This window comes from Neoarius graeffei, chromosome 21 (genome assembly GCF_027579695.1).
Source record: "Neoarius graeffei isolate fNeoGra1 chromosome 21, fNeoGra1.pri, whole genome shotgun sequence".
Classification (NCBI taxonomy): Eukaryota; Metazoa; Chordata; class Actinopteri; order Siluriformes; family Ariidae; genus Neoarius; species Neoarius graeffei.
The window spans coordinates 52394868-52407169 of NC_083589.1; the positions used below are offsets into that span (position 1 = coordinate 52394868).

At 41.8% G+C, this 12302-nt stretch overlaps 1 protein-coding gene across 1 annotated transcript in view; it reads right to left on the reverse strand.

Annotated features, from left to right (window-relative positions):
* Positions 1–3520: 3520 nt before the first annotated feature.
* ing3 (inhibitor of growth family, member 3) overlaps positions 3521–12302 on the reverse strand; it is a 46096-nt gene continuing 37314 nt past the window's right edge. Inside the window, exon 12 of the mRNA XM_060903333.1 lies at positions 3521–4697. Coding sequence (XP_060759316.1) covers positions 4581–4697 — 117 coding nt within the window. The 3' untranslated portion in view covers positions 3521–4580. The remainder of the gene's footprint in view (positions 4698–12302) is intronic.

Sequence of the window (12302 nt, forward strand, 5' to 3'; positions counted from 1 at the left end):
AATAGCTATTACTTCTCATCTCATCTCATTATCTCTAGCCGCTTTATCCTGTCCTACAGGGTCGCAGGCAAGCTGGAGCCTATCCCAGCTGACTACGGGCGAAAGGCGGGGTACACCCTGGACAAGTCGCCAGGTCATCACAGGGCTGACACATAGACACAGACAACCATTCACACTCACATTCACACCTACGGTCAATTTAGAGTCACCAGTTAACCTAACTTGCATGTCTTTGGACTGTGGGGGAAACCGGAGCACCCGGAGGAAACCCACGCGGACACGGGGAGAACATGCAAACTCCGCACAGAAAGGCCCTCGCCGGCCACGGGGCTCGAACCCGGACCTTCTTGCTGTGAGGCGACAGCGCTAACCACTACACCACCGTGCCGCCACTAGCTATTACTTGTCTGTGATTTTCGAAACCCTTCGGTATTATGGTATCTTGTGGAGATAAAAGAACACACTAAGGACTTCCCTAGCAGAAGGAAGCTTTCTCCCAGACAGTTCCTTGGAAGTGGGACCAGTTAACCAAACATAATTGTCCTTTCTGGTTTTGTGCTTTGCACCACCGGTACTACTTGTATTACTGTTGCTAGCCATCTGAAAAACATAGAAAGAAAAACATTCACAACTTCATCAGCATATTACGATCAGTGCTCATTGTTTAAGAACCCCTTAGTGCATGAAAGTTAACCTTCTATCAGTCTATAAACTCTTCCTGCCTCTTCTTTTTCATAGAAGTGGCATATTCCCTCTAGAACTGTGACTTTTGGGGGGTTTGAGATCTTCTCTGAAGGTCTACGCACCAACTAATGTTAACGGCTTAACCCGATTTGCAACCTCGTGTGGCACCTCTAAATATTAACCAATTTTTCTGAAATTTTTCTTGTTGCCTTCTTTTAGCCTATGTAAAAAAAATGGTAGGGTGGTCGGAATGTTTGTTTTGGTAAAAAAAAAAATTTTCCCATACATTTCGGGACTACCCTAATGGTTACGTGAAAACGTCAACTGTCAGTCAATCAGGCTCTCATTTGATCCCACTGCCAAGGTGGTTATGTTTTCAGTGAGGTCTGTTTGTCTATTTCTGAGCAGGATTGTGCAAAACCGATCAAACTGATTTCCATGGAACTTGGTGGAAGGGTGTAGCAAGGGCCAAGGAAGAACCCATTCAATTCCTGAGTGGATCCAAGAATTTAGTTTTAAAATTTCGCCAACATCGCGCAGACGTCTGTACTCAACAATACCATACATCTTATAATCCAGTAGATGGCAGTAAACTTCAACTGTCACAAAACATAGCCAGTGTAGGAACACAATGACTCCATATCACAATCCATAATCACAATCCACAGGCACTAGTAATCCTTTAGGACAGGGGTCATCAAACTCCGGCCCGCGGGCCGACTCCGGCCCGCAACCCCCCTTTGACTGGCCCCCCAGCCCCTCTGCCCCCCACCACATGAACCAGCCCTATGAGGCAATCCCCAAAAGTGGTCATAGCCTATTTTTTAAAATTGCTTTTTGGCAAATAATAACATGCATCTTGTATTTTGTTGATTTTATCAATTAAAATTGATATTTAGTTATAAAATGAACTATTCATATTTTCCAAATTTTCATCATATGCTCGTGATCGAGCAGTGACAGGCAGCGCACGCGCAGAGAACTGTCAGTGTTCAGGACAGCAAAATGGCGAGCGGTCAGCGAAAAGCTGACACAGAGTGCAGAGTTTTTAAAGAACAGTGGACCACCGATTATTTTTTCGTTCAGTGTAAGGACCGTGCAGTTTGTCTTGTATGTAAAGAAAGTGTGTCGGTTTTCAAAGAATATAATCTGCGTCGTCACTACGAAACCCGCCACAAAGAGTATGCTAGTTTGCGAGGGCAAACAAGAGAAGACAGGATTCGGAGGATGAAATGCGGACTGGCTGCACAACAGAACGTATTCCTTCACCAAACCCAGATCAACCAGGCTGCTGTCCGAGCTCGCTATAAGGTAGCTCACCTACTAGCTACCCATGGAAAGCCGTTTACTGATGGGGACTTTGTTAAAGTATGCATGCTTGCTGTGGCCGAGGAGGTGTCCCCCGACAAGAAGGATGCGCTCAACGCGGTGAGTCTCTCCGCACCTACTATGACCAGGCGAACCGAAGATTTGAGGGACAACGTGTATGACCAGCTGAATGAGAAAGCGTCAGAATTTGAGTTTTTTGCTTTGGCCATGGATGAGAGCAATGACGTGCAGGACACAGCACAACTGCTGTGATCTATTGCTCATATTATTATAATTTCACTGGTTTTTTTTAATGTATTTATTTTATAGGCCTATATATTTGACCTTTATTAAGTGCTGCACACAATTATTATTAATAATATCAACAGGCCGACCTACAATTTATAATTTTCCACTCACCTTTGCCAGTGTCAATCACCTCAACTAGGCAGATGTTTCTTACCTTGACAGTTTTGATGTTATTTTTATTAGAAAATAAATAAATGGAATATCTGTGGTATTTCAAATTAAAACAAAGTGTGAAGACTCGATTACTACTTTTGCAAACCACTAGTAAAGATAAACAAATATGTGCCAGGAATCAAGTGTTGATATAGTAGTGGGGGATATAGTAGTGGGGGATATAGTAGTGGGGGATATAGTAGTGTGGATATAGTAGTGTGGATGGCTGTGCCAGGCTAGTAATCTCTACTACACAATGAGGCCTGCTGGTGGTCATATTTGTCTGGGTCATACAATTCTACGTTATATAGCTGACCCGACCCTGGCCCCCCATCACAGTCAGGAAAGACAATGTGGCCCCCAGCGAAAAAAGTTTGGTGACCCCTGCTTTAGGATACACGTGTAGGCACATAGTTCGGATCGTTTTGGAAATATATCCAGACATATACAATATAAACTGGTTATGGTTGCAGATTTGCATATCAGAAGAGTCGACTCCAGTCCTTGGTAGATGTCTGTGCTCTCGGAGTCCCCTTCGAGTTACTTTAGTGATGATTGATTGAAACGGAAGAACATTTTGACTACTTTTGCCTTCCAGGAGAAAACAAATGCCTGCCTCAGAGCTCTATAAATGGAAGTAAAAGCAAAGCAAAACACAGATACAGCATAGCTAATGTCAATTTGCAAGAGTAGTTTTGCATTAAAAAAAAAAGCTTGTTTGCACACCCACCTGCATTTTATTATCCTCACTAGAGATACGAACTCATGAACAGCTGCAACTGTGGCAGACTTATTAACACACATTATGTTAAATATACCAAAAAAGTTAGAAATATGGTACGGAATTCCGTGCTTTTATGTAATTATTATATTCGACTGTATATGTTTAAACAGTTTGTTCAGCTGATGCAACTGTTGAGTAATTTCCTACTTTGTGACAGTCATGACTAAGAATAAAACTTATTTTTGTTAATGTGCCAAAGAACTGTCCGATAAGTAAAAAGCATACGAGAACTGAAGAAGAGGAAGAAATAAGTTAAGAGAAAAAGCACACTAACACATGAAATAGCAAAAGTATTGATCGTTTTATTCCCCCCCTCCCCAATCAGGAAAATTTGAATCACCAGTTCAGTGCAGGCCAGACTACACATCCACACAAATTCTGTACACATCATACACCACACACACACACTTCTTTCTATAGTACACCTGGCAGCACCTGACTTTAAAGGCCTAGCCAAAAAATATTTTAGGTTTATCTGCAAGTGTGCAAATTGTCCCTTTTTTTCTTTTTCCCCCCTTCCCCTCTTCACTCAACTGAATGAAATCCTGACTAATATGTAAATAAATGCACTCTTGCAGATAAACACAAATTCCTTGACCTGTGTAATATCTTGGGTGGTTTCATCCTCAAGCGAAGCACAATTCAATATATCTACTGCAGCGTATCCCAAATCACTGGTCATGAAGTGCTGCAGTACAGGTGTTTAGTGTTTTTTCGGCTCCAGCAGACCTGAATCCGCTCGCTAGCTCATTACTGAACCCTGCAGGAGTTTAAAATGTGCATTTTAAAGCAGGGAAAAACACTAAAATCAGCAGTGCAGAGGGAACTCCAGGATCTGGATTGAAGACCGCTGATGTACTGAAGACACTTCCAGAGAACACCGGGATCTTCTCATTCAGAAGCACTGTGGAATTTCCGGGGTCCGTATTTTATCAAAACGTTTCCGGACTACGTTTCGGAGTTCGTCTTGTCTTTGCGAATATGGATTAACAGGACTGAGATGCACCAATTTGTGCTGGAGGTCATAACCGCTACCATCACGCATGGCAGGCTGAGGAATGTCTGAGGGTTGGGTGCATATTAACAACCCTGCCCTACCAATCAGGACTTTAATCGAAGATAAAAATAACTAAAGGTCGTGTCTCATCTTACATTCTCTCTCTCACACACACACACACACACTTTCCTCAAAAGGTCATTTTCACATTCCACAAACCAGAGATCACATTGAAGAATTCTCTCGTACAGTCTTTACGAGGGAAATGGGGGTAGAATCAGGCAGTGAGATTGGGTTGAGAGATTTGGGTAGAGTTTTTGGGGTTAGCTCTGGGGTGACGGATGTCTATTTATGCCTGCTTCCTCTCCTCTTCATGGCTGCTGTACACTGTGGGCAATACCACTTTCCTTTGGGTGCCTCGGTCAAACCCACGCAGCCGTAGTGGAACCACTCAATAGGACACTGCAGAAACAAACACACACAGTTCAGATTAACACACACTGCCGTTCCTTTAGCTTTCTAGACAACATCTGCAGGAAGTGACTTCCTTTTAGTTGACGGATCAGGAAGAAAAATGACCCGTTATCGAGGTCGGTAAAGTTGTGATGATCAGAGTCTGTATTACTAAGTCAGCGATGCCTACCTAAAATTTTGAATTTCAGTACTCTTAGGGTGTATTCAGACCAGGATGGTTCGATAGTTCACTTGCTTTGGTCCGAACCAAATGTTTTTTTTATTTTTTCATTTTGGTGCAGTTCGCTTTCACACTGTACATTTTAGTAAGCGGACCAAAATCTGTCAACAAAGCCGCGCGCCCTGAGGTCGTTCAGCTATTGGTCAGAGACGACACGCGCACAAAGCGTTAAGTTCAAAAGTAGTCATGGAGGCTTTCCGTGCTGTTATTCTTTTTAATGTCATCAAAGCTATATGTTTTTTCCAGTTTTTACTGTTTTCACAACTGTGCGATTACTATGCTGTTGTACAAGTAATTTATCAACGACGACTTCAAAGGGCAAGGCGGCTACGGAGGATAGCGCTGATGAGCGCACATCATGTTGTGACAGTTCTGGCTCTTCACGCAATTGATGAATTTCTTTTTTGCGTCGCTAGTACCGCCACTTTTTGAAAGAATGTCCCTGATTTTAATGTAGGTCTGACGGAGTTTCTTCACTTTTAGCCGACATTGTTCTGGGGAGCGCGTGAACCCCTTCTCCTTCATTTTCTCACTGAATACAGCAAACACGTCGGCATTTTTGTGTGTTCTCTCCAAAAGCTCAGATATGTGGACATCTGCCCAGATATCCACAAGGGTACGCGTTTCTTCCTCGGCCCACGTTTGCCCCCTACTCATTTTTTGTATTCAGGATTCAGCCATGACACGGAGCAAAAACATGGCTGGATCCTGAATGACTCCTATTTGTATAAATAGGGCACTACATAGGCAGCAGTGGTAGTTTCTTTTTCCCTGACATGGAAGCGCACTTGTATACTGAGGAGGAAAGCAATTTGCATTACAGCCGTGAGGCGGCTCGGCTCAGCTTTCCCTTTCGGGCGCTCTCGTTTTCTGTTAGAATTTGGTAAAGAAAAAAAATAATAACAAATATTATTTATCAGCTTACCGGGTCCATGAACATAAATCTGACAGCTAACAAGGTCGGGATATAAACGAATCGAATACAAACCACCCGCCGGGACTCCTACTTATGCGGCTCCAGCTTATCCTTGAAGCTGGAGCCGCAGCTGGATGAAGCCGGCAGCGCGCAGTGATAAGAAGGGAGAGAAAATAGTGCCAAGCGATTTCGAGGTCTGACTTTTTATTTGACAACGGTTTTGTGATGCAAATATATCACTCTTTTGAACACATACTGTTTTGAGACGAAAAACGTTTTACTTTCGTGACCCCAACAAACTTGCCGGACTACTTTCGTCTGGACCAAAACTGGTCAAGAACTGGACTCACGGGATGCTGTCGGGGGTAAGTCAGTGTATTTGCACGACACTATTGATGGGGATGCCATACAGATTCATGTCAAAAATCCCGAACTATCCCTTTAATCTATATAAAACATGATAATTATGGCACTATACATATCCTTTAATACAGTGATATGAAAACCATATCAGCAAACACTTATCCACAGTTTATAGTATTGCACAAACATTATGATCAGATCTGAACTTTAAAAATGTAAAGATTTTAGATCAAAAACTATATGAAGAATTATATACTGCAAAACCTTACAAATATGACGAGTTTTCTGTTATATGACTAGGTTACTGGTTTACTATAAATCATGTGCCTAGCCTATTTTTACCAATTTGACCACCAGTAGTATAAATGTTGCATTTCAAATATGACTAGGTTAAAGGAACAGTCCACCGTACTTCCATAATGAAATATGTTCTTATCTGAATTGAGACGAGCTGCTCCGTACCTCTCCGAGCTTTGCGCGACCTCCCAGTCAGTCAGACGCGCTGTCACTCCTGTTAGCAATGTAGCTAGGCTCAGCATGGCCAATGGTATTTTTTGGGGCTGTAGTTAGATGCGACCAAACTCTTCCGCGTTTTTCCTGTTTACATAGGTTTATATGACCAGTGATATGAAACAAAGTTCAGTTACACAAATTGAAACGTGGCGATTTTCTATGCTATGGAAAGTCCGCACTATAATGACAGGCGTACTAACACCTTCTGCGCGCTTCGACAGCACATTGATACCTTCACTCCTGTTTTTTTTTTCTCTCCCCTGCCCCCCCTAACTTCCGTCAATACAACCAACGTGACCACCAAGACAAGTAGCCTGCGGGGGAGAGGGGGAAAACAGGAGTGAAGGTATCAATGCGCTGTCGAAGCGCGCAGAAGGTGTTAGTACGCCTGTCATTATAGTGCGGACTTTCCATAGCATAGAAAATCGCCACGTTTCAATTTGTGTAACTGAACTTGTTTCATATCACTGGTCATATAAACCTATGTAAACAGGAAAAACGCGGAAGAGTTTGGTCGCATCTAACTACAGCCCCAAAAAATACCGTTGGCCATGCTGAGCCTAGCTACATTGCTAACAGGAGTGACAGCGCGTCTGACTGCCTGGGAGGTCGCGCAAAGCTCGGAGAGGTACGGAGCAGCTCGTCTCAATTCAGAGAACAACATATTTCATTATGGAAGTACGGTGGACTGTTCCTTTAATATTACATCATTTGATAAGTCTAAAATCCATGTAGTCTTGCCACTATTAATTAATAATAAGATGAAAAATCTGACTTTCTGAATAAAATAAAATCACTATCAAATATTTAAAAATGCTATCATATTTGTTTTGTTCAGACCACCTTTCATGAAAGTGAAAAACAATCTACCTATGTTTAAACTAGATTTTGACATAAATGACTGGAGATAATCTCAAAATTCAGACTTCCTAAAAAGTATATAATCTCTATCATTTACAATCTTACAGTACCTACAATTACACAAGAACAGATTAAATATATTTCATAATATTTTTAAATAAAACTTACATAATACCAAACATTATCAAACTAATTGTATATTGGCATTAGGAAAATATCAAATTCAAACTTCAAAAACCATTATCAATCAGAATCAAATGACTTAGTACGTCTTCACACTGTCATATAATTACTCTAAGATCATATTTCTACACAAACTTATGTTTGGATGAGACAGAACGATATGCCGTGTGCTTTTGGGTATTTTTAAAACACTTCACACGACTGGTTGAGATACACTGTCTTCCGGTTCAGTGACCAATGATATAATAGTTCACAAAACTGTTTTACCCGCTAAATAAACCATTCGGAATACTTTGGTCCTTTCCGATTGGTGTGTAAACAACTAGCCTAGTAAACTAGACCCACCCGCCTAGCGGCCAAAAATATTTTTGCCTAGCGAGTGGGTCTAGCCTCACACCATATAAACAAAAATACCCCGGGCATTAAATCGTGCCCGCCAATCACAACGCAAGGTTTTTGTTTGGATTCTTTGGGTGGGCTTTTGCAGGAGTGACGACAAGGCTGCGCGACGCTGGAGAAAGCGCAACAGGAAAGATGGCTACGGCTAGTGAACAGCGCTCGTTTGACTCCGCTTTGGAATCAGTTTTAGAAGAATTAGACTTGGAGTTTTCGTTGAAACATGAGCAGGAAGAGGCTCTCCGCTCATTCCTTTTCAAGAAGGACGTTTTCGCTGTTTTGCCGACCGGCTATGGCAAAAGTCTGATCTACCAGCTGGCTCCGCTCGTAGCCAAAAGGATGGGGCTAGTTTGTGCAGTACGAAGAATTAATAAACAGCTTTGAAACATTACTTTTTGATTGTTTCTTATTTTCCCGTTATTTTAAATTTAAGGGAAATTACTTCACCAAACACCACTAAATAAAAACTCTCAAAAACAGTTTAAGCAAACCCTTGAAAAACACTTGGAAAAAATAAGAGTGTATGTTAAGTATGTGGTACAGACTCCAAACTTGTGGTCATTATCTCCAAACTTCTTAATATCTAGAACCTGTTTATTAATTAATACGCATTTTGAAAAATTATTTATTTCAAGGCCTCCCCCACTGCTTTCTGTCGCTCTGACTACGTCACAGTCACAATTGCGCTGATTGGTCAGAGCGTTGGCCTATACGCACAGAGACAGTTTGAAAGACAGCGGTTTGTTCCTCCCACACCCGTCGGAAATGTCTACGGATCGAGGCCAGACTAAATATTCACATTTAGTCTGGCTTGCCAGGCTAGTAAACAACGCTATATTTACCGCAGTGCTTGCTTGCGGGTGCTGACAAATTGATACGCACAAGATTCAGTAAAACGTGACTACACGCTCGCTACTTATAAATGTGCGACAAAATGAATAGATACGCGATATCACTCTCGTGCCCAAAAAGTGGATGTGCGACAGACAGATAAAAAACGCGTTTTACGCGCCCTAGATTAGGCTCTGTGTAATGCTTTTATTTTGAAGGCTACTGTTTTTTTTTTTTTTAATTTATGTACGTTCGTACATTTGTGTGCATGCGTACGCATCATCCTGGTTACCGTTTACGTGAGATAGCCGCTAGCCCTCAAAAATGTGGTAACTGGACAACAACCAAATAGAAATAACACATAGAACTTGTATAACGTGGATTAAATGCTGCTCTTTGAAATACTGCAAAAAACATGCACGTTTTAAATGCTGTAATGGTTAAAAGAAAATTAAAATAATGATATAATATTTGGCCTGCTCTACATTTTCATAGCCTAATCAAAACCAGACAATTTACTGTTGTTTTAACAAAAGTTAAATCGAGCAGAGTTGAGTTCAGCTTATTGGTTTGGCTCTCCACGACAGTTCAAGTTTCTCATGCGGCCCCTTGGGAAAATTAACTGCCCAGCCCTGCTCTAAGGGAATAACAATCAGTTATGTTCAAATAAGTCAAAGTGTGTTCAACTCATTTTGACCAGCTTCTAGATTATCTGCATGTGATCACTGAATCTGCGCAAAAGCCTTTCTGGTACATTCTACAGAAAATGTCTGAACATTTCTGACAAGCTAGAATACATGTACCTACAGTTAGGTCCATAAATATTTGGACAGAGACAAAATTTTTCTAATTTTGGTTCTGTACATTACCACAATGAATTGTGAACAAAACAATTCAGATGCAGTTGAAGTTCAGGCTTTCAGCTTGAATTCAGTGGGTTGAACAAAATGATTGCATAAAAATGTGAGGAACTAAATCATTTTTTAAACACAATCCCTTCATTTCAGGGGCTCAAAAGTAATTGGACAAATTAAATAATTGTAAAGGGGCGGCACGGTGGTGTAGTGGTTAGCGCTGTCACCTCACAGCAAGAAGGTCCAGGTTCGAGCCCCGTGGCCGGCGAGGGCCTTTCTGTGCGGAGTTTGCATGTTCTCCCAGTGTCCGCATGGGTTTCCTCCGGGTGCTCCGGTTTCCCCCAAAGACATGCAGGTTAGGTTAACTGGTGGCTCTAAATTGACCGTAGGTGTGAATGTGAGTGTGAATGGTTGTCTGTGTCTATGTATCGGCCCTGTGATGACCTGGCGACTTGTCCAGGGTGCACCCCGCCTTTCGCCCGTAGTCAGCTGGGATAGGCTCCAGCTTGCCTGCGACCCTGTAGAACAGGATAAAGCGGCTAGAGATAATGAGATGAGATGTTCATTTCTAATACTTGGTTGAAAACCCTTTGTTGGCAATGACTGCCTGAAGTCTTGAACTCATGGACATCACCAGACGCTGTGTTTCCTCCTTTTTAATGCTCTGCCAGGCCTTTACTGCAGCGGTTTTCAGTTGCTGTTTGTTTGTGGGCCTTTCTGTCTGAAGTTTAGTCTTTAACAAGTGAAATGCATGCTCAATTGGGTTGAGATCAGGTGACTGACTTGGCCATTCAAGAATATTCCACTTCTTTGCTTTAATAAACTCCTGGGTTGCTTTGGCTTTATGTTTTGGGTCATTGTCCATCTGTATTATGAAACGCCGACCAATCAGTTTGGCTGGATTTGAGCGCACAGTATGTCTCTGAATACCTCAGAATTCATCCGGCTGCTTCTGTCCTGTGTCACATCATCAATAAACACTAGTGACCCAGTGCCACTGGCAGCCATGCATGCCCAAGCCATCACAATGCCTCCGCCGTGTTTTACAGATGACGTGGTATGCTTTGGATCATGAGCTGTACCACACCTTCGCCATACTTTTTTCTTTCCATCATTCTGGTAGAGGTTGATCTTGGTTTCATCTGTCCAAAGAATGTTCTTCCAGAACTGTGCTGGCTTTTTTAGATGTTTTTTAGCAAAGTCCAATCTAGCCTTTTTATTCTTGAGGCTTATGAGTGGCTTGCACCGTGCAGTGAACCCTCTGTATTTACTTTCATGCAGTCTTCTCTTTATGGTAGATTTGGATACTGATACGCCTACCTCCTGGAGAGTGTTGTTCACTTGGTTGGCTGTTGTGAAGGGGTTTCTCTTCACCATGGAAATTATTCTGCAATCATCCACCACTGTTGACTTCTGTGGGCGTCCAGGTCTTTTTGCATTGATGAGTTCACCAGTGCTTTCTTTCTTTCTTTCTCAGGATGTACCAAACTGTAGATTTTGCCACTCCTAATATTGTAGCAATTTCTCGGATGGGTTTTTTCTGTTTTCGCAGCTTAAGGATGGCTTGTTTCACCTGCATGGAGAGCTCCTTTGACCACATATTTTCGTCACAGCAAAATCTTCCAAATGCAAGCACCACACCTCAAATCAACTCCAGGCCTTTTATCTGCTTAATTGAGAATGACATAACGAAGGAATTGCCCACACCCGCCCATGAAATAGCCTTTAAGTCAATTGTCCAATTACTTTTGGTCCCTTTAAAAACAGGGTGGCACATGTTAAGGAGCTGAAACTCCTAAACCCTCCATCCAATTTTAATGTGGATACCCTCAAATGAAAGCTGAAAGTCTGGACTTTATGCCCATGTCCATTATATAACTATAACCTGCATATGTTTCAGTAAACAGGTAAAAAAAAAAACCCAAAATTTGTGTCAGTGTCCAAATATATATGGACCTAACTGTATATTCAAAAAAATTATATAAAACTCAAACAATAAAATGATGCACTGTGATTATAGCACAAAATATATATAACTCAGCTACATTTCTATAATAACGTTTAACTAGGCAACTTATAGATCATTAAGTGAACTGTAACAGGTTGAGATTGTCTTGGAGACAGCTGAGACTATCTTCATCTAATGACTGTTTATTTGTATGCACAGTCAGTGACTCTGCATAGCAGTGTTTCAGTTTGCAGTGTGCGTATTCATTACCCTTCTTACTGGATATTATACACGGCCATTCAGTTGTATACCGCAAGAGAAACACTTGGGATCTTTGTTTTACTTGTCCCAACACTGGCAGGGCTCGACATTAAGGACTGCCCGATTGCCCGGGGCAAGCGAAACACACATTCAGGCAAGTGGGATATATCCCCGACATGCCCGACTGGGCAAGTTGGAATGAGCATATATTACGAACCAGCACCACAAAAATTAGGCTTTTTGATCT